This window comes from Aulonocara stuartgranti (genome assembly GCF_965226115.1).
Source record: "Aulonocara stuartgranti genome assembly, chromosome: 5".
Lineage (NCBI taxonomy): Eukaryota > Metazoa > Chordata > Actinopteri > Cichliformes > Cichlidae > Aulonocara > Aulonocara stuartgranti.
The window spans coordinates 34011486-34034931 of NC_138943.1; the positions used below are offsets into that span (position 1 = coordinate 34011486).

The window sequence follows — 23446 nt, forward strand, 5'->3', positions numbered from 1 at the left end:
GGGCCATTTATTATAGATACACCGTAATAAAATGGGAATGGTTGGTGATATTAAAGTCCTGTTTGTGGCACATTAGTATATGTGAGGGGGCAAACTCCTCAAGATGGGTGGTGACCATGGTGGCCATTTAGAAGTCGGCCATCTTGGATACAACTTTTGTTTTTTCAATAGGAAGAGGGTCATGTGACACATCAAACTTATTGGTAATGTCACAAGAAAAACAATGGTGTGCTTGGTTTCAACGTAACTTTATTCTTTCATGAGTTATTTACAAGTTTCTGACCACTTGTAAAATGTGTTCAATGTGCTGCCCATTGTGTTGGATTGTCAGTGCAACCCTCTTCTCCCACTCTTCACACACCGATAGCAACACCGCAGGAGAAATGCCAGCACAGGCATCCAGTATCCGTAGTTTCAGATGCTGCACATCTCGTATCTTCACACCATAGACAATTGCCTTCAGATGACCACAAAGATAAAAGTCTAAGGGGGTCAGATCGGGAGACCTTGGGGGCCATTCAACTGGCCCACGACGACCAATCCACTTTCCAGGAAACTGTTCCTCTAGGAATGCTCGGACCTGGCACCCATAATGTGGTGGTGCACCATCTTGCTGGAAGAACTCAGGGAACGTGCCAGCTTCAATGCACAAAGAGGGAAACACATCATCATGTAGCAATTTCAAATATCCAGTGGCCTTGAGGTTTCCATTGATGAAGAATGGACCCACTATCGTTGTACCCCATATACCACACCAAACCATCACTTTTGTTGTTCCAACAGTCTTGGAGGGATCCATCCAATGTGGGTTAGTGTCAGACCAATAGCGGTGGTTTTGTTTGTTAACTTCACCATTCACATAAAAGTTTGCCTCATCACTGAACAAAATCTTCTGCGTGAACTGAGGGCCCTGTTCCTATTTTTGTTTTGCCCATTCTGCAAATTCTGTGCGCCGATCTGGGTCATCCTCGTTGAGATGCTGCAGTAGCTGGAGTTTGTGAGTAGCTAATATCCGCCGAAGGGATGTTCGACTAATGCCACTCTCCAGTGACATGCGGCGAGTGCTACGCTGTGGGCTCTTGCTGAATGAAGCTAGGACAGCCACTGATGTTTCTTCATTAGTGACAGTTTTCTTGCGTCCACGTTTTGGCAAATCCAACACTGAACCAGTTTCACGAAACTTAGCAAGCAGTTTGCTAACTGTAGCATGGGAGATGGGTGGTCTCGTAAGGTGTCTTGCATTGAAATCTGCTGCAATGACCCGGTTACTGCATTCACCAGATATCAACACAATTTCGATCCGCTCATCACGTGTTAACCTCTTCGACATGCCAATGGCTGTGAACAAAGAGAAACTTGTAAATAACTCATGAAAGAATAACGTTACGTTGAACCCAAGCACACCATTGTTTTTCTTGTGACATTACCAATAAGTTTGATGTGTCACATGGCCCTCTTCCTACTGAAAAAACAAAAGTTGTATCCAAGATGGCCGACTTCTAAATGGCCACCATGGTCACCACCCATCTTGAGGAGTTTGCCCCCTCACATATACTAATGTGCCAAAAACAGGACTTTAATATCACCAACCGTTCCCATTTTATTACGGTGTATCTATATAAATGGCCTGGGCATCATTAAAGGAGGATGTTAGTGGTAAATCCCTGAAGGCACTCAGCCTTCACAGTAACAGCGAGAGGTGAAGCCATTCAGCGCCCTCAGAAAACAGAGGAATGAACCAAATTAAATTCAGCTGTGAGTGTGTCTCTCTACGTGTGAGTGTGTGTGTCAACACATGGGCCAAAATGACACTGAGCTGGACGGGAAAGGGAAACACTCAGCAAGAGCAAAGCTCAGCAGCCTGGAGAGGTTGGTTGTTGTTGTTTTCACACTGGTGCTGTGGTTAATGCCTTAAATATTTGAGAAATCTTCATGGTTGAAAGCAGCTATCTGGTTTCCTGTTGTCTCATGGCTCCAACAAGGTAGATGAAGATGACCAAGAATCTTTTCCAGGAACTTGAGAAAACTCTTAGGGTCTTTTAGTTAAAAGTTTAAATAGCAACCAGATAATTAGGTGTAGGGTTCGGTCGCATTATTCTCATGTTTAAGAACCACAGCTTCCAAAACTCAACTATCTACCATGCATTTCTTTTACCTTACAACTCTGCTGTTTGATGATTTTTATCTGGGTATGTCACGAAGGTGAAAAGGGGTAGAAGTGAATCTAAACCCTTTAATAAGTGATTAGTTGTATATTAAAAGGTGAAGATTGTGTTATATGGCATCTGTTTCATGTGTAGTACTCTCAAAGTCCTTCCAGATGTCTGTCTCTGCAAAAATGGTCAACAAACCTTGAAATATCATCTTCAGTCCATGTTGAAAAATCTTTCAGAATGGTTTATCGTGATTACAAGCAAAGCAATCAGTGACAAAACTAGTGAAACCATGTGGGCGAGGAACAAGTCACAGTTTATTCGTGACAAATCTGTAACCGCCATGAGTTTGTCATTCGCCAACACACTCAGCTCTGACGTTGCTCAACTTCTGTGAATTCTAAGGAGACGAGGAATGAATTGGTGAGGAAAAGCTTGTGTGAGGGTCAAGTTCACTGAATGTTAACTTGAGTAGAATCAGAATCAGAATACTTTATTGATCCCTAGGGGAAACTATGTGTAGTTTATGAATTTCTTCACAGATAAAATGTTAACCATAAGAGAGAAAAACATCCACAGCCGTCCAACAGATGTGTCATTAACCCTTTAGAGCCGATCGGAGCGGGAACGCTCTGTTATGCGTAACTATTTTTAAATCCCAGTAGCACTGCAACCACGTAAGCTAGCGCAAAATTTTTTTTTGCATATGAAACCGGAGGAGTTGTACTTACATCTGATGCCATCAGCTTGTCCTAGGTCACGGTTTCCTTCCACATAAAGCTTTGCAAAAACTGCATAAAAAGCGCTTGCAGGAACAAAAACATAATATTCCAGAAACACGCTTTACCGATCTGATCAGCTGTTCAAAACACTTCCTACGTTGGAATAGACGTCAGCGCGAACTTTTGCATTTCCGCCATTACCTGCCCGAAACCGGAAGTGACGTCATTTTCGCGGAAATGTAGTCTTTTTTGCGATCAGGGCCTCAGGGCCTATACTGCTCTTTTTAAAAGTTATCTTTGACTTTATGACTTTCTGTGTCGTTTCTGGGATTCTTAGGACTCATATTGCACTGCTGGAAATAGTTTATTTTGATGCATATGCTGCTTTTTTGCAAATTTGCAGTATAATATTTATTTTCATTTTTCCTGCAGTGTATAAAAATTGGTGTATTTCAAAAATAAAACTATGAAGACACTCAAAATCAATTTCCTGTGGTGGGAAACTATTTTGTGCAACTTTTTTGTATTTACAGTTTTGAGGGATAAGACTCTTAAATTTCTCTAACTACAAATATATGTTAAAAAATCAAAAACGATTTTCAATTTTTTTGTAGTTTATTGCACTTTTTTGCAATTTATGTAATTACTATGCACTTAATGAATACATATTATTAAAATCTGGGCTATAATGGTTGTATTGATGTATAGCAACTTGAAATGCTCCCAAAAATGGCTCCACAGCATGTAAAAATATAATATAAGCTCTGGCGGACTTGGTTCTATGGTAGGTCTTAAAGGGTTAAGGACAGCAATGTTAATTACTGCTGATATTTCCTTTCTCTCCAATTTATCCAAGTCTGCCAAGGAAATGAGGACACACTTGGTATTAAAGGAACTGCAGTGCAGTGGACTGGATTCTATTTATGTGATAGATTCCATTTCATGCATATAAAGGGGAATCTTCTTTACACACAAAAGTTAGTCCCAGCGTTCCACAGGGTTCTGAGCTGGGACCAGTGCTTTTTACATTATACATGGTTCCCTTAGGTATTAGAAAACACTGCATGCATTATATCCATGAAGCCTTATGACACAACTAGTTTAAACTATACGCATGTCTTAAAGACCCAAAGGCCTAGATGACCTCTATTTCCTTCTTCTAAATTCAGAAAAAAAAGACCCTTGTACGCCAGCTTAAAAATCTTAGAAATATAATATCTAAACAGATACTTACTTCAAATGGTATTACCTTAGCCCCCAATAACATTGTGAGAAATCTTGGAGTAATTTTTCATTGGCAGACACATTAAACAAATATGTAGGACTGCTTTCATTCATCTGCCCAATATCTCTAAGAGTAGAAACATGCTGAAAAGCTAGTTCCTGCATTTATTACTTCAAGGCTAAATCAATAATGTAAATCAATATTACCATCTTACTCTGAAAGATCACTGAAAAGCATTTAGTTAAATCAGAGTGCTGCAGCAAGAGTACTAACAAGGACAAAAAAGACATAGCTTATCAGAATCAGAATCAGAAAGGGTTTTATTGCCAAATGTTGAGCGGGTTTACAACATTAGGAAATTGCTGCGGTGCTTCAGTGCAAACATACTGTTATAAATTAAGCTTAAATAGACATGAAAATAAAAATGTGAATAAGAATTAAAAGTGCTAAGTAGATAGATAGATATATACATGATATATACATGAGTGCAGGTGGTGATCAGTGCCAAACATGGAATGATGCAGTGAACACAGCGTAGGGTCATGTGTTAGTGGTGGGAACAGTCATACGGTTATTGTTCATGTGTCCAACAGCAGAGGGGAAGAAACTGTTCTTATGGCGAGAGGTTCTGGTGCGAATGGACCGGAGCCTCCTGCCTGAGGGGAGCAGGTCAAACAGACTGTGTCCAGGGTGAGAAGGGTCAGCTGAGATCCGAGCTGCACGCCGCAGTGTCCTGGAGGTGTACAGGTCCTGCAGAGATGGGAGTCTGCAGCCAATCACCTTCTCAGCAGAGCGCACAACACGCTGCAGTCTCTGTTTGTCCCTGATAGTGGCTCCAGCGTACCACACGGTGATGGAGGAGGTGAGGATGGACTCGATGATTGCAGTGTAGAATTGCATCATCGTCGATGTTGGCAGGTTGAATTTCTTCAGCTGCCTCAGGAAGTACATCCTCTGCTGGGCTTTCTTAATGACGGAGGTGATGGTGGGCTCCCACTTCAGGTCCTGGGTGATGGTGGTACCCAGGAAGCGGAATGAGTCCACAGAGGTGATGGGGGTGTCAGTCAGGATGATGGGGGGGAGTGGAGCTGTGTGCTTCCTGAAGTCCACAATAATCTCCACTGTCTTCTGGGCATTCAGCACCAGGTTGTTGTGGCTGCACCAAGACACCAGACGTTCAACCTCCCTCCTGTAGGCAGACTCATCCCCGTCCGAGATGAGCCCAATAACGGTGGTGTCATCTGCAAACTTGATTAGCTTGACAGACTGGTGGGTGGAGGTGCAGCAGTTGGTGTACAGGGAGAGAGCAGGGGAGAAAGAACACAGCCCTGAGGGGAGCCGGTGCTGATGGTCCGGGAGTCCGAGACATTCTTTCCCAGCCTCACATGCTGCTTCCTGTCCGTCAGGAAGTCAGTGATCCACCGGCAGATGGGATCAGGCACATTCATCTGGGAAAGCTTGCCTCGGAGATGGTCTGGAAGGATGGTGTTGAAGGCAGAGCTGAAGTCCACAAACAGAATCCTGGCGTAGGTTCCTGGGGAGTCCAGATGCTGCAGGATGAAGTGTAGGACCATGTTGATGGCGTCGTCTACCGACCTGTTGGCTCTGTATGCAAACTGCAGGGGGTCCAGGAGGGGGGGCGTGAGGGTCTTGAGATAGGAGAGAACCAGGCGCTCAAAAGACTTCATGACCACAGATGTCAGAGCCACGGGTCTGTAGTCATTTAGTCCAGTGATCCTAGGTTTCTTGGGGACAGGGATTATGGTAGAGGACTTGAAGCAGGCAGGCACATGACATGCCTGCAGTGAGGAGTTGAAAATGCCAGAAAACACTGGGGCCAGCTCGTTTGCACAGTGTCTGAGGGTGGCAGGAGACACACCGTCTGGGCCGGGAGCTTTTCGAGCATTCAGACTCTTAAACTGCTTCCTCACATCTGCTTCATGAATATGAAGAGTTGTGGTGGGAGGAGGTGGTGTGAAATCCTCTTTTGTGTGGGGTGAGGAGGGGGGTGTTGTAGGTGAAGTGTTTGAAGGTGGTGATGGCTCTGTGGAGGGGGGAGAGGTGGGGGAATGAGTGTCCAAAGTGTCTCTATTGTTGGGGCCGTTGGAGGTGTGAAGGCTGCCTGATGGCTCGTCAAAACGGCAGTAGAAGTCGTTGAGGGTGTTGGCCAAGAGCAAGTCGTCAGTGGAGTGGGGGGTTTTAGGCTTGTAGTTTGTGATATTCCTAAAACCTTTCCACACAGAGGCCGAGTCATTCTCTGAGATCTGCTGCTGCATCTTCTCAGAGTGCTGATGTTTAGCAATGTCCACTTCTTTAGTGAACCTGTACTTGGCCTCTCTGTAGCAGTCCCTGTCTGATAAGGATAATGGAGACAGTAAGAGCAGTAAGAGCGGGGTAACGGTAAGTGACGGAAGTGATGTTGTAGGTGACGTCAGACGCCGGAGATTTTGGCGGAGAAAAAGCAAATGGTAGCATAGAGTTTAACAAAGGTTTTCCAAGCTTCAGTATTACCAAATATACTAATCAATTGTCATATAACTAACAACATCTGTTTTATCATCTCTAACACCCTGGAGGACAACGGGGAGAGTTTAGACGCTCTCCAAGATTACATCGACCGCTGTTTTCAAGATTTAGTAATGCATAAGGCCCAGAGTGCATCTTCCCCGGCCAAAATCGAGACGCCGTCATCGAAGAGAAGTCGCCAGGCAGACTCCCCCGGTACAACATCGCCTGCCGGCAAAGACATCGCAGAAATCCTGGAGTCAATCGACAAGCGATTGTCCAGTTTCGATGCGAGGCTGTCCCTGGTGGAGATTTTACACCGGGAATTTAAATCTCTGAGAGAATCCCTGGAATTCAGCCAGCAGCAGGTGGAAACGCTTGCCGCTGAAAATGCCACGCTACGGGAGTCGGTTAAATCTCTCACCGATAACGTGACCCAGCTAAACATTGAAAATAAAAAAATAAAAGAGTCCGTTATCGATCTACAAGCCCGTAGCATGAGAGATAATCTTGTGTTTTCTGGTATTCCAGAAACTGCCGGAGAGGACGCAGAGGCAACGGTGAAAAACTTCATTAAAATCCACCTGAAGCTGCCGGAGGACACCGTAAAGAACATCGACTTCGATAGAGTACATCGCTTGGGGGGCGCGCGGTCGCGGACCGGGAGACCACGGCCTATTGTGGCCAAATTCAGTCAATTCAAACAGAAGGAACAGGTGAAGAGTCGCGGCAGAGAGCTGAAAGGAACGGACTTCAGCGTGAACGACCAGTTCCCCAAAGAGATCCTGGAACGACGCAAGATCCTGTTCCCAGTTCGACGTAGCTTCATCCAGAAAGGCTCCCGTGCTGTCATCGCCGTGGACCGGCTCTACGTGGACGGACAGCTTTACCGCGACCTCGGCACCACACCGTGGTTATATTAACTGCACTCCAGATAAGAACCCGCTACACTCTTTTCTTATTCATTCACACTCTCTCCTTTAACATGAGTTTAAGCTAGTAATATCAATATGATGTCATAGCAGATATAACACCGTCACCCTCCGTCATTGCTTTAATTGGAATGTTTCCGTTTCGTTTCTTTTTTTTTTGTTGTCGCTCACAGTTCATGTGGTTTCTTTCTTTCTCTTGTCTTTCACTGCTGTGGCCACCTACTTCCCCACTCACCTACAAACAACACCCTCTATTTCTCCATATTTTCACAACACGATCACGCAAACACATCAGCTCAACGGCAGCACATTCACAACAGCCTCACAGCACGCACAGAGTTGCAGGACACATAAGCAAGCCACGCTTGTTCATATTAGTGAATATTCACACACATAGTCAGACTTATGGAGTCTCTCACCACACTTCTTCTTCTCTTTCTATTTACAAACAAGGGATGTTTCCATATTCTCTCCACCTGTCTAAACGAAACACCCAGCATACATCATTAGACATACACGCACAATTAAGGGCATGCTGAGGTTTGTCACATGGAATGTAAATGGAGCTGGCACCAGAGGAAAGAGGTTAAAGATATTTAACCAGCTTAAAAAACTACAGGCAGATGTTGTTTTATTACAAGAAACTCACAAACCTGTCACAGGTTTAAATGAACTTAAAACACCTGAGTTTCCTAACGTGTTTGCAGCCGGTTATAATTCTAGACAACGGGGAGTAGCAATTTTAATACATAAAAATGTTAATTTTACAGTACTCGATACAGTTATAGATCCAGAGGGTGGATTTCTAATTATTAAACTATCAATATTGAACAAAAAACTATGTATTGTTAGTATATATGGTCCAAATGTTGATGAACCCTCATTCTTCCACGGTTTTTTTAGTGCACTCTCTGAACACCTTGATTGCACACTCATTCTTGGCGGTGACCTCAACCTTGGACTAAATGAAGAAATGGATAGGCTCAACACAACAGGAACTCAGCGTAATTGGCAGTCCACAAATATAATCAAACAGTATATGAACGACTTTGGTCTTTGCGATGCATGGCGCTCCCTTCACCCCACCAGTAAGGAATATACTTTTTTCTCGCATGTTCATCACTCTTACTCTCGTCTGGATTATTTTTTGGTCAGCAGCTCACTGCTGTGTGACATTTCAGACACTGAGATTCATCCTATAGCTGTCAGCGATCATGCTCCTGTATCTTTAACACTAATGCACAAGAATAATACTACGCCAAGTAAAAACTGGAGATTTAATATATCACTACTTAAAGATGAAGACTTTATTAAATACTTTAAAAAGGAATGGACTTCATATTTAGACTTTAATGACACTCCCGGAATATCTGCTTCTGTTCTATGGGAAGCAGGGAAAGCTGTGATGAGAGGTAAAATAATTTCTTTCTCATCACACAAAAAGAAAGAAGAAAACAAAAATATTCAGGAATTAGAAAAAAACATCAAATCACTAGAAGAAGCCTACGCGTCCCACCAAGATCAGGAAACATTGAACAAAATATGCAAAACAAAACTAGAATTAAATGAAACTATTAATAAAAAAACACAATTCCTTATACAAAGACTTCGCTTGCAGAATTTTGAACACAGTATCAAATCAGGTCGATTTCTAGCTAACCAGCTAAAAATAAATAAAGAAAAAATAACTATATGTGCTGCTAAAGATTTATCGGGGAACACAATATATGATCCTGGAAGAATAAACAACATTTTTAGGGATTTCTATGAAACTTTATACTCACCACAAATAAACCCATCTAAAAATGAAATTGATCTGTTTCTTGACAACGTAACTCTTCCAAAATTACTAGACAGTCAAGCAATGGAACTGGATTCGCCACTGACGCCAAGTGAACTCCAGGAAGCCCTGATAAGTATGCCCAATAATAAGGCTCCAGGTCCAGACGGCTTCCCTGCAGAATTCTACAAAGAATTCTGGACAATTTTGGCACCAGTATTCCACAGCATGTTGCAGGAAATCGAGGAAAAGGGCAGACTACCACCAAATATGAATTCTGCCAACATTAGTCTCCTGCTAAAACCAGGCAAAGACCCTTTATTTCCCTCAAGCTATCGTCCAATTTCTCTTTTAAATGTAGACCTTAAAATAATCTGCAAAGCTCTCTCAAAGAGATTAGAGAAAATAACCCCCCTCTTAATTCATCCTGACCAAACTGGTTTCATAAAAGGTCGGCACTCCTCAACAAACACTCGTAGATTACTTAATTTAATAGACTACTCATACGATAAAAACATCGAAACCATAATATTATCTCTAGATGCAGAAAAAGCATTTGACAGAGTTAATTGGAAATTTTTATTCGCAACTTTACACAAATTTGGTTTTGGAAACTCTTTCATAAACTGGATAAGAATATTATACAATTCCCCAACGGCTCGTATCAGAACAAATGACCAGACATCCTCCAGCTTCTGTCTCCTGAGGGGCACCAGACAGGGATGCCCACTCTCCCCTTCACTTTTTGCAATTTTTATCGAACCTCTAGCAGCAGCATTTAGACAGGCTACAACAATTAAGGGCATAAAATGTAAGAACATAGAACATAAAATCAGTCTCTATGCGGATGATGTGTTGCTTTTTCTGCAAAACACACAAACCAACCTCTCTGAGGTAATTACTTTAATAAACTGGTTTTCAAGAGTTTCAGATTATTCAATTAACTGGCCAAAATCTACAGTTCTCCCCATTAACTGCTCCTTCCATAATTCTTCCTCTGCCCCACTGCAATCCGGAAATATTAAATATTTAGGTATTAATGTCTCTCCTAAGCTTTCAGACTTAACTAAACTAAACCACATCCCACTTCTAAAGAAAGTAGAAGGCGATCTGACTAGATGGAAATCTTTACCCATATCACTCATGGGAAGGGTCGCCACTATAAAAATGATGATCTTGCCAAAAATAAATTACTTATTTTTGATGATCCCTAACAAACCATCACAAGATTGGTTCAGATCTCTGGATTCATATATTTCCAAATTCCTTTGGAAAGATAAACCCCCGCGTATTAGCTTAAAAACGCTACAAAGAACCAAGGATAGAGGAGGATTAGATCTGCCTAATTTTCACCAATACTTCTTAGCCAACAGGCTTCAGTTCATCTCAGAATGGTTAAAACATACCTTCTTAGTTGAGCCCTGGCTAGATGTTGAACAGGCACTATGCAAGGATCTAGAGATTTCAGACCTACCATTTATTAGCTCAAACATCAAAAGACATGAATGCTTTAAAAGTATCAACATCAGCTTTTCTCTAACAGCATGGTGGGAGTTTCTAAAAATAACGGAGTCTTCATTAATCCCATGCAAACGTACACCTATCTGGAATAACCCTGACATATTACAAAACAATAATATGATTAATTTCCCAGAATGGAGTTGTAAAGGAATTAAATACTTAGAACATATATTAGAGGGAACAGAATTTATTCCATTTGACAGACTAGTTGAACAATATGGGATCAACAAGACAAGGTTTTTAGAATATCAACAAATTAAATCCATAGTAAAAAAGAAATTTAACCTCAGTCAAGTTGAATTACAAACACCACTAAGTGCGGCACATTTTCTTACTCTTAAATCCCCCAAATTATTGTCTAAAATATACAGAACACTTTCTAAATTAGATGAATCAATATCCCTTCCTACTGCAAAGTGGGAAGCAGATTTATCAGTCAACCTAGACCAAAACTTCTGGTCTCAGATTTGCTTAAAAACTTTTAAATTAATTAAAAATCCCAGTCTGCAATTAATACAATACAAAATACTTCATAGAGTGCACTATACAGGTCATCGGATGTTCAAGATGGGCTTTACATCTTCCAACAACTGCTCACACTGTCAAGGCAATACACCAGACAATTACATCCACGCTCTTTGGTTCTGTCCACCAGTGCAAAAGTTTTGGCGCGAGATATGTGAAGACTTATCAAAGTGTCTGAAATGTAACATTCCAACTTCCCCCTTAGTGTGTCTACTGGGCAGCTTAGATAATGTCACTTCAGAAAAGAATATAGCCCATATGATCTTCACTGCCCTATGCATAGCCAAGAAAACAGTCCTCATGAACTGGAAAAATAAAAATAATCTTAATTCTAACCAATATAGAAATTATCTATTAGATTACATTAGTCTTGACACAGCCTCTGCCACCACATTAGATCAATTGCTCTGGGCCCCTTTTATCAGCTCCATCACCTAGTGGGGGTGGGGGGTCATAGTTTGGTCCCGCCTTCACTGTTGTGATTGGTGAGGGGGTAGGGACAGGCTTAGGGCGTCGGGGGGTTCCCCGGAGGCATCTTCCTTGGGGGGCTCAACCCGGGGTAGCGGTCACGTCCGGTTGGGGGCTCTGTTGGCTCTCAGGTGACTGTTTCCTCGCGGCTGCGTGCAGCGGGGCTAGGGGAGGGTCTGTGCTGACGGACGTGGGTTACTGACCTGGCAACCTGGCTGCCCCTGGGTGGGTCCGGGATGGGCGTGAGGTTCTGGGGGCGCTCCGTCTCTGGGCTGGGGCCCGGGCCGGGCCTCGGGGGCTTGGGTCCTGGTTGGTGTGTTGCCGGGGTTGTGGGTGGGTGGGTGCATGGGGGCCCGGCCCTGGAGCAGGGTGCCGCCGGTGCGTTGAGCCGCCTGGGGGGCTCTTCAACTGGTGGGGGGGATGGTCACATCTTGCAGGAGCTTTCTTCTCTTCAGGAACTCTCTGCGGGAGGGGGAGATACAGGAGAGGTGGAGGAGGATCTCAGCCTGGGCGTTTACCGTCTTATGTAGTCTGGAAGATGTGTGGATGGTGGGGTGGGTGCAGTTTTCTCTGTGGTGGGGTTGGGTGGACTGTCCAGGGTTCTGTGGAGCCGGAGGGCGCTACTGCACTGGGCCCCGGTCTGATGGGCCTGGGCCCCCCTTCCCTGGCGGGTCGCGAAGGGTGGGGGTGCCTACTGGGGTCAGCGGGGGAGCTGGCCCCAGGGAGGGGTTACCTGCCCCTCCCTTCCTTCCCTCCCCATCTCCAGCTGCCTCCCTCTTCCCGCTCCTCCACAACCACCCACACATGCAGGGCCTTGGAGTGGGGGTATGTCACCAGGGTACAGAGGAGGCTACCCCCCCCCCCCCCCCCCCACCTGTCCCCTTCTGGCTGCCTCTGCCTCAATTTTATCCCACAACTTAGACATTCACATTATTCACACTCTCATTACACATACATATAGGATCTTGGGGGTGGGCACAATCACGGAGTCCAAATTACCATCAGGGTGTACACCTCACCCCTGACGTCATTGCCCACCTCTCAATTTTAAATACACTTAGTCATTGAGGGCTAGCAGGAGGGACTATGCGCTTACCTGCTGCTCCTTGGCAGGTAGCTCCATGCCCTCCTGGGTTTTAATTGCACCTTAGAACACATATGCATCAACACTACAATGAGCGGGTGGAGGGAGGTTTGGAGTCTTCTCCCACCCCCATTCTCTGCGGCCTGCTGGAGCGGGAGGGCTAGTAGGAGGAGTTGGCCGTCCGACTGCGGTCTGGGGTGTGGGGCCTCCCTGCTGCTGCGGAGTCGGGGTGGTCTGCCTCTCCCCACCGCAGGGAAAAGGGTAACACCACCTGGGTCTGGGTGCAATTCCCCCCTCCAGGGGCAAGGGTACCTAGACCCGGTTTGTAGAGTACGCTTGGGGAGTGTGATTGTGTGTACAGCGTCTCTTTATGTCTGTCTCCACGTTGGTTGAGTGTGGAGTGAGTGCATATGAGAGCATGAGGGTGGGAATGGATGTTTGTGTCTGTGTGTGCCTGTATGTCTGTGTCTATATGTCAGGTTGGGTATCAGACGCCACCTCTCTGGGGACACCTCAGGCCCTCCAAGGTTTGGAGGCCTATCTCCACCCACCACCACTTCCCCTGCCAGTGGCGGACTCCCTCAGGTGTCGGTGTGTTGGTGGTTCTTTGTGTCTGGGGGTGGGCGTCTGGGTACACACCGGCTCACTCCTTGGCGGCCGCTTGTCGGGGCCTGGGGCCTGGGGCTCGCTCGGGCCCCTTTGGAGGTGGGGTGCCCCCGGCCTCTTGGCCTGGGGCTCGGTCACTCAGGCACAGCTGGGGGCCGGCGGAGCTCACAGGCGCGTCACTGCAACTCCCCCTGACTTCTGCTCCGCGGCTGCTGGGCGAGCCCTCATCTGGGACTCTCCTCAGCTCTTACTGGAACAGTGGCGCGGCTGCCCCTCTGTTGGTCTTCCATGGTCTCTTGTGTTCTGGGGGCCTCTGGATGTCTGGAGTTTTGATCTCCTCCATACCCGCTTCACACCCTGGAGGACGGGGCTGTGGCCCCCCCACACTCCCTAGCAGATCATTACATGGAGAAACCTTTGGAATGCAAGCATGCTGATCCACACAGGTATGCACACATGGGTATTCACAGACGCGGACTAAAGCTTTCTTGGCTGCTGCCTCAAAGCACACTGTGCGCTGTCTATCTTGCGTGCTGCACAATATCGTTTATTATTTAGTAAATATTGATATCTATGACTAGCTAGTTTATTGTGATGGTGCTTTGTTTTCTCTATTATTATGTTGCTCTTTGTTGTTTGCTGTCTCCTCTGTTTGTTTTTTTTGTTTGTTTTTTTTTTCTCTCCATACAGGTGACCCAGGAGTTCTTTTTTTTTCTCTCTCTCTTCCCCCCCCTTCTCACCGTCTCTTCTCCCCTTTGGTTTTCTTTCTTTCTCTCCCCCTCTTTCTCTCATTCATTCCCCCTGTCCTATTTATTAAAAAAAAAAAAAAATGACAAAGGAAGCTCTGCCATCACGTAATGTCGCATACTGCTGTTTCTGATGTCATTTAGAAAAAAAAAAAAAAAAAAAAAAAGCAGTCCCTGTCTCCGCTTCTGAACGCCTTTCTCTTTTCCAGCCACAGCTTTTTGAGTTTAGGAGTAAACCAGGGTTTGTCATTGTTATAACTCACCCTGGTGCGTGATGGCACAATGCTGTCCTCACAGAAGTGGATATAGGAGGTGACGGTGTCCGTAAACTCGTCCAAGCTGTTAGAAGCAGCCTTCATTGTGTCCCAGTCTGTAGACTCCAAACACGTGCGAAGCTCCTCCACAGCCTCGTTGCTCCACAGTTTTTTGGTCCTCACGACAGGTTTGGAGAGCTTCAGCCTCTGTCTGTATGCGGGGATTAGGTGGATCATGACGTGGTCAGAAAGTCCGAGTGAAGCGCGGGGCACCGCGCGATAGGCCCCGCTGATCGTGCTGTAACAGTGGTCTAATGTCCTCTCCTCTCTGGTCGGGCATTTAATATACTGCTTGTATTTGGGAAGCTCATGGCTCAGATTGGCTTTGTTAAAGTCCCCAAGAGCAATGATGAGAGAGTCCGGGAATGTCCGCTCCATGTGCAGTATCTGCTCCGCGAGTGCGCACTGAGCTGCCTGCGCATCCGCATCTGCCGGGATGTAAACAGCGGCCAGGATGAATGAAGCAAACTCCCGCGGAGAGTAAAACGGTTTGCAGTGAATAAAAAGGTATTCCAGAGAGGAAGAGCAGTGCTGAGCAATCACTGTTACATCTGTGCACCAGCCACTATTAATGTAGAAGCAGACACCTCCACCTTTGGTCTTACCAGAGAGAGAGGCCTGCCGGTCCGCGCGCAGCAGATGAAAGCCCTCCAGCTTGAGCGCGCAGTCCGGGATGTCCTCACAGAGCCACGACTCCGTAAAACATAAGACACAGGAGGAGGCAAAGTCTCTGTTCATGCTTCTCATCAGGGCCAGCTCGTCTATTTTATTCCCGAGTGAGCGTACATTGGAAAGGAAGATCCCAGGAAGAGCAGTTTGCAGTCCACGTCTCCTCAGACGCACGAGTGCGCCGGCTCGCTTACCTCTCTTTCGGCGTCTCACTTTCCTGATCAGAGTCTGCAGTAAATCTGCCGCAGATGCGACAAATATTGGAAGTAAATCCACAGGTGTTGTAGTCCTGTAGTTAAGAAGCTCTTCTCTGGTGTAAGAATATCCAGAGGAGTGCCCAGACACAGAAGTTATGCACAAAAACAAAACAGAAGTAACGCACGGAAGCACCAGGGCATCCATACGCGGCGCCATCTTGGATCAGAAAGATCTGTCCCACATTAGCTTCAACTAAGTGGCTCCCTGTTAAATTGTATTTAAAACACTTCTCCTCACATAGGTGAATAATCAGGTCCTTATCTTAAAGACCTCGTAGTACTGTATTATCCTAACCGAGTACCTGACTCTCTGGCTTACAGTACTTGTGGTTCCTAGAGTTTTGAAAAGTAGAACAGCAGTCAGAGCCTTCAGCTTTCAAACTACTGTGGATCCAGTCAGTTTGGAATTGAGAGACCAGCATTCTCATTAGCCTTTAAATGTTCCTTTAGATAAAGTTTATACTAGTATATAGTATAGGATTGGAGGTAATCTTACACTATCCTTTAGTTATGCTGCAGTAGGCTGCTGGGGGCCTCCCATGATGCCCTGAGCATTTCTTCTTCACTCACCGTTTTTAATAACTTGTGTTTTTAAACTCCATTACTGTATTTTTTTATTAGCAATTATTGAACTGTGGTTCTCTGTCTTATACTTTGCCCTTTTTTCTTGTCTCTTTCTGCTCTCTTCTCTCTCCCTTCACCCCCAACTGGTCGAGGAAGAGGACTTCCCCTCTCTGATCCTGGTTCTGCTGGAGGTTTCTTCCTGCTAAAAGGGAGTTTTTCCTTCCTACTGTCCCCGAGTGTTTGCTCATACAGAGTTATTTGATTGTTGTTGTTTTTTTCTCTGTTAGTGTATGGTTTACCCTACAAATATAAAGTGTCTTGATGTGACTCATAGGGGGTTATGCAGTTGTTGGGTTTCTTTCTGATTTTGCAAAGTCTTTACAATATCAAATGCTTTGAGGTGACCTTTGTGATTGAATTGAATGTCACACCACTAAAAGCAAATTCGTGAAGTTTCGGGAACTGCTAGGCCTCGAGCAGGGACTTTTTAGGTGGAAAAACAATCTTCCCGGAACTTAATTTAAATCCTGGTTCCTTTGCCTGATGGTTAAAATTAGTTCTTCAAAATATCCCTATTGGCATACATACTGTACTCGCTATTACTTGGGCCGAGGCCAAAGCCACTCCTGTCAACCTGTGCATGGAGACCGAAACTTTTGGTGCTGACAGACAGGCCTTTTGGACACATACAAATCAAGTTTTTCCTCACTTGCTTCCCGCTAGCGAGGAAACTGTTTGCTTCTGAGTGACGCTGAGAAATAAACACATGCATAGTTGTGGTTTCTGTCACTAAAAACAGAGGAAGTCACAGCCAGTAAATGTGGGGAAAGAGAGCGCCAATAAACGCTAAAGTCAGCACCCATGTAGTCAACACCTCGAGGGCCCATCTCTCTGACTCTCACTCCCTCTTTTTCACTCATTACTGAATAATACTTTGTGTGTGAGAGAGAGGGAGGGAGAGAGAGTGTGTTATGTGTGCCCCTCACACAGCGTCAGCCCACTGTGGTAAACACTTTAATTTAATCATTAATTAAAGTGGGTTGACCCCTATCAGTAATGGTTCGGGGGTAAATCATCAAAACAAAACTTATCAGCCTCATTTTACCATCACATCATTGACCAAACATCTTTAATCATGCACTTATTGATTTGACTAAATCATTGCTTGAGTCTAATTTTAGTTTGTTCTTTATTTTTTTGTACTCTAAATTTCATGTCGTTAAAGTTTCTGAGGCTTGTCATCATCTTTCTAGTTTTATAATGTCTGATAGGTGGATGGATGCACACTACTTTTTTAAAATCAGTGGAAGAAGTAGTTGGAAAACAGGTGGAGGTGGTGCCTTTGAGTAGAAAAATGGAACGACCGTTAGTCAAGCGGACATTCACACTCTAATTCACCTGAATGAGGGTGAGGCAGGTGTAAAGGTGTAGATGCAAGAAGAAGTAGTGAAGATGGATGGCAAAGTTTTCTTGTTACATACCTTCTGGAGTCAATAGCCAGTTTTTTAGGACTTAAATAGGGCAAGAAGTATTGAAAGAAACTTCTACCATAGTTTCTTTGGTCTGATCTAAAAAACTATCGTAGATTTAACGCTCTTGGTGAAGCTGAATTTAAAAAATAACTGTTTAAAGTTTTTAGAGCATGGCACTATCTTCTGCCAGTAAAAAAGGTGATGTCACTGAGTTGGTTGTTCAGTTGAATTTACATCTATGTTAGCTAACTAGTGTCAGAATCGATTACTCAATCTTTTTAAAATCAAGGATATACGTCCACTTTCATTCTCTGTCTCTTAAGCAGTAAGTGCTTGATTGGTGTTTGGCTAGCTGCATCGAAACAGAAAAATACATCACTTAGCTGCAGCGCTCAGGTTTGTAGAGCACTTTATGAATGAGACAGTGTGGAGGACAGCCTGTTAGAGTCAAGTGTCCTGGTGGCAGTGTTGCCGGCTTAGCGACGTTTTTTCTAAAAAGCGACTAGCGACAAATCTGGCGACTTTTTCTGGTGTTATTGGAGACTTATTTATGACAACTTTTTGATGTGAAAGCACGTATCGCTCTTACTCTCAACAAGCAGCGGTGCTTTGACACGGTGCACCTCACCCATGCCAAAGCACTCACAGGCGGAGGATAGTCCTCCCCCAGCTGCAGGGCAGGAGATGTTCACACCTATGCGTCCAAACTGCAAATGAATCGCGCATGAGCGAAGCCGCTGCTCCCGCACTGAATGTAACGCAGTCAGTTCTTCTTTCACTGTGATGCTGTTTTGTGAATCACAAGATTTAAAACTACTTATAAAAACACACACACTCAAAGTAAGAGAGTGCCAATATCGGGTCACTTTTGCCGGTCCACAGGGTTGGAGCAGGGTTGGAATTGTGACATTAAAAAACAATAATTGCTAAAATAAATTAAATTTGTAGTTCTAAATAAGTTCTAAATGCATTTAGGACGTTTTTTACTCACTTTATGTCTCTTCCACAATGTTATTTCTCTCTCCAACAACGTAGGTTACAATTACATTAGCAAGACCAATTATGCAAACTAGGCGATGAGGTCATTTAGCGACTTCTAGCGACTTTTAGGACAGCCAATAGCAATTTTCCTTACTGTGGAGTTGGCAACACTGCCTGGTGGTTCACTGAAGCCTCTAAGGAAGGAATGGATGGAAAGAAGCCACCCCGTAATCTTTTATTTCATTATAATACTACATACTATGTCTGCGTATTTGCAGGTAAGCAGGTACAAAATAGTCAGAATTTAACCTTGGTGTAAGGTTAAGTTGGGAAAGTTGGCTATTAATTCCCATTATTTATGTTTTTGTCTATTTATTGATAGTGTGTATAGGGTAAATTAGCCATGGAGCTAACTGTTAGCAGCTAAAGCTAATTCACCAGTCCATGTGGCGACCTCGTGGCTTTTTTTTAGCTAACTGTAATCACAGTGATATAAGACTGGTAATCACAGTAGCTTTTCTTTATTTTGATATCATTTATACTACTGTATGAAGTATTTGTTGTTTTGAGTTCAAAACATACCAGGCCAGTCACTTTAACACAGCGAGCCTAGCAAAAGTCTGGAGACTGTGTACAAAATATGTCTGTATATTTGCAAATGGGTAGGTCATACAGTAAAGGCAGACTTATAAAGCCACACGAGTTTTAACTGATTTTAATTCAAGTGTGCAACAAATACATATAATGAGAGCTGGATGTTGTTTTCAGTGAAACAGACAGTGAATTCTAATATATTTGAAAAAGCCAATGAAAGATGTCAGTGAACAGACAAGCAGCCAGATCCCACTCAGCCTTGGTTAACATTAGTCAAACTACAAAAAGAAACAGAAAGCTTGGGGGTACCAATAATCTTGTTTTTTGGCTACAGATTTTGCATGTTCTGTTTGTAGAGATCTGTCATTTACAAAGCTGTTGTGACTGAGGGGTACACAATGATCTCAATGCATGTTTATGCATCATTATGACTACAATCACTCAGACTTGTTCAGCCAGTGCTGCAGTGATGCAGCAATGTTACTAAGTTTGATCCAGTAATACTGGCTTTGGGTCTTTAGGGAAAAATGATCAAGAGACTTATTCCTAAAGTAAATCAAATCCCCATTAGATTAGCAGAAAGGAATTGGGTCTAAAGAGGCCTTTTAGGACAGAAACTAAATGTTGTGGAACACCACGTTCACAATGTCCCTCTTTGCTGGCTCAGCGTTTTTTGACTGCATTAAATCTTTGCTGAGAGGAGGATCATACGGGACCTTGTCTTTATAGCTTCCAGCTTGATGGAAGCAAAAATCTTTTGGACTACAAGTTCACAACACACACAATAGACACTACATCAAATAAGGCCTGCTGATGTGATATTACTAAAGTCGAGTAGTATAATGTTGCCTCGCCAAGACTGGAAAGCCAAGAGGTGACGTGGAAGAAGACATTCAGTAAAAAGGCCAGAGTTCTCATTACATTACATATTCTGACAAGATTGCCTCCAGACCTTCGTCGTGCTTGTTCTCATAGAGACAAAGTCATTTTCAAGGTGTAATTATAATTTGATCAGCTTCCACCAAAGTATGGAGACTGCGTTTTGATTATTTTTGTATCAGATGTCTGAGCAGAGACATCATTCCACTGTGGTGTGGGAGAATTCTTCTCTGAAGGCTATAAAACCTGCAGTGAAACTGGCCTCGCCCTGTGTGCAATCATAACTTAGAAAATTTCACCAGTATGACTTTCAGGGAAATGTTTAGTGTCCCTTCATGGCCCAAACCCTGTTCCGGTGGCATTTCCAACCAGACAAAAGGAGTACTCTGCGGCAGACAACTTTTCCACCCTTTATGCCAGCTCGAGTGTGTGTGCGCATCGTGCTGAAGTGTGTGGTCACTGCTGGCTTTTTGCTGAAAGCCAAAGCTCTTCCAAAGCCACAGACAAAGCCACAGCAGGTGGATGGGTAGCCTGGTGGAGGAAAGACAGGAGGGGGCAGGGGGTTACACCAGGCTCAATGCCTCTTCTCATCACGCTCCTCGACTCTGAAGAAAAGGCTGATTAATCAGAGCCTAATAGGATGGAGGGGCCACACTTGTCCTTTAACTAAGCCTGGTCAGGCCTGCAGGACACCAACTGGCAAAACCGACAAGAACCAAATAATTCATTCCAAGATGAATAACAGCATGCCGGTTATTATTATTTTTTCTCCATGACCTCGAAATAAAAGAGTGACCATCTTCGGGCCCATAGATTTACTTTCTAAAGAATTTGACACATTAATAAGATGAGAGTGTTTTGTACCTCCACTGGTCTAGTGGTTAACACAATAAAATGTTCTTACTTGTTGAGGTTTTCCTGCTACTTTAATCAAATTAAAAAAAATCAGCCTGTGGCAATATAGGCTGGGTATTTTAGTCAGAGTGAACTAGTGGTTGTTGGACTGCTTAGTGTTTAAGGTTTCGTTAAAGCTACCTGGTAATAAGTGGTGTGAATAGATTCATCTTTGTACATTTGTGTGCAGAGGAGAAAAGCTCCAAAGAATCCTGATGGAATATCAGCACATAGACATGATACGACAAACATGTCAACAAATTCAGTATGTTGTTGTGAAGTGTTACTGTTAACGCTCCTTTGAAGTTGTGTTTAATATATATTTAAGAATAGTATTTTTTCTTAAGCTGCTTCACCCTGCATGGACTGGGTGGCACACTAATTACTACCACTGCTTCAAAGGAAGAAGGTCGTGGGATCAAATATCTAGTTGAGGTATTTCGTTGTGGAGTTTTGCATGTTCTCTCTAAGTGCTTAGATTAACTGGCAATTCTGAATTGCCCGTGAGTGTGAATGAGAGTGTAGTCCTGCAACAGACTGGTGGCCTGCCCAGGGTGTTGTTAGGTGAATAACAACTGCTTTATTGTCTGTAGCAGCTGGCATAAGCTCCCGTCCCCCGCGAATTGAATGAATGAGAAAAAAAATTATGGAGCATAAATCTAAACCTGGATGCTCAGTTCAGGTTTTGCAGTCATGTGACTTCTAACCACTTGACCTTAACATCTGACGTGACAGTAGCCACTACAGTAGTATCTGTAGCGCCGAGGGTTTAGGTAATGAAGAAAATGTATGGCTGGACTATGGTTGAAAACAATGAGGTGGTGAAATCTACTTTCCACCAATCATTGCATCTACAACTGAACTGGCTTTAAGTTTGACACAAGGTTAGAAGGCCATACATACAGGAAGATACTCAAAATCTCAAAATAATGCGATGACCACAGATCATAAAATGTCAAAATATTCTGTGTGGAACTGAAAAGCAAAATGAATGTTTCTGAAGGGATAGCTCTTCTGTATTAAGACGTTACCAGTCTTGAATCTAAGGTGAGATCATGCGATGTTTGCCTCCATCCATTGAAAGTGTTAGTTATAACCATTAAAAGTCTGTTTCCATTGAATACATGTGGAAAGAGTTGCAAAGGCTTTTGTGGCTTCCGAAGAAATTTAGCAAAATCCAATAAATGTTCTCCAGCAATGGCAGAAGGAGAAAGAAGTAAGCCTACCAGACCTCTGTAGCCTCATCGCTGCTCTGCTCAAGGCTATCTTAGGTGCAACTGGCATAGCACGCCACAATCTCTAGCTTTATTATTGGGGGTTGCGATGCATTGTGGGTGATGTGGGTGAAGGAATAGCAAACTCGATTACTTCTGAGGCATTGATTTCCCCCCCTTCACATTACCACATGTCTCTATCAGATGGAATGTGTTTTTGTGGTTAAGATACTTGCTGATGAAGCATCATCCAGAGCTTGGCTGAAGATCCCAGTGACAGGGCACTTGGGTGACCCACTGACTGATCTTTTGACGCCTGCTGGGCTTTGTAATTGATGCCAGGTCCCTTTAACCAAGCTTAGTCTGGCCCCTGGACCCATGGAAGGACTATGGGACACCGCTGCTGACTGCCTATTGTCTGTGTATGTGTGTGTGTCTGTATCTGTGTGTCCAAAGGGGTCTTTGGAGGCCTCCTGGGGGCCAGTGACTCCTCTTTGTCTCCGGTTGGCCTGCTGTCAGAGGGGCTTTGTTATGACAGTTGGGCTGCTTTCATACAGACTAAATCACCACTCTCAGCTGTTCATTTACTGGCCTAACCCCTGACAGCCCTCGTGACACCTTACACAGACGCACACTTACAGACACACACACAGACACAAAACATCTCGGATATTATCCTCTCATAGGTCAACCTCACACTCCAGCTCTTTCACTAGAAAAAACATCCACCCTGTGAAAATCTCTCTTCTGTGTAGAATGAGAAAAGAGGATGAAACAAGAAGGACGATGAGGAGGTTGGATAACAAAGCTCAGGGAGGGGAGGGGGAGGCCAAAGGGCATTTGACCTCTGACCTCCGTGTTATGGCTGGGGCCCAGGGGTGGGGGTCAGAGGACATAACAAGCCCGACTAATCAGTAACTATGGACTAGATAGGATACTCATGCAGAAAACTGAGAGAACGAGAAGCACAAGAAAATTCAGGGCAATTTAAGTGTGATTTATTCGTGTGACAGGAAAAATAACAATCACAGCTACATATAGAATAGCAGTTAAACACAAACTTGACAGATTCACTGTGGAGGCATTTTGTCTCTATAGCAGTGAAAGTGAAATAATTACTGAGCTCATCGGGAGTTGGGACTGAAACAGTAAGTCAACATATTGTCCTATCTCTCTCTAATCAGTATAATAAATGGTTTACAGAGCCAGAAACACTGATTTCTGTAGTCAATATTGAACAGCAGTGATCTGAATTGCACACAGTGTTGCATCAGCCCAAGACAGGACTTCTTTTTGGGAAGCACAAATGACCTCAGTGTGAACAAAGGAAACCTGTTGCTA

At 44.0% G+C, this 23446-nt stretch overlaps 2 protein-coding genes across 2 annotated transcripts in view; one reads left to right on the forward strand and one right to left on the reverse strand.

The window, feature by feature from the left end:
• Positions 1 to 4409: 4409 nt before the first annotated feature.
• The window catches only part of LOC309706776 (uncharacterized protein), a 217420-nt gene continuing 198383 nt past the window's right edge, over positions 4410 to 23446 (reverse strand). The window contains exon 2 of the mRNA XM_082533612.1: positions 4410 to 5495. Within this exon, the coding sequence (XP_082389738.1) occupies positions 4641 to 5495 (855 nt within the window). The 3' untranslated portion in view covers positions 4410 to 4640. The remainder of the gene's footprint in view (positions 5496 to 23446) is intronic.
• LOC309706791 (uncharacterized protein) lies at positions 6485 to 8559 on the forward strand. Its single transcript, XM_082533635.1, has 2 exons — positions 6485 to 6821; positions 7137 to 8559. Exons 1-2 carry the CDS (start codon positions 6740 to 6742, stop codon positions 7526 to 7528), a joined length of 474 nt encoding a protein of 157 aa, XP_082389761.1. The 5' UTR covers positions 6485 to 6739; the 3' UTR covers positions 7529 to 8559.

Coding starts and splice junctions, on each gene's coding strand:
- LOC309706791 (XM_082533635.1), top strand. CDS start 6,740: ATGCATAAGGCCCAGAGTGCATCTTCCCCGGCCAAAATCGAGACGCCG. Junction 6,822..7,136: donor TCGCCAGGCAGACTCCCCCG/GTACAACATCGC, acceptor CTGGTATTCCAG/AAACTGCCGGAGAGGACGCA.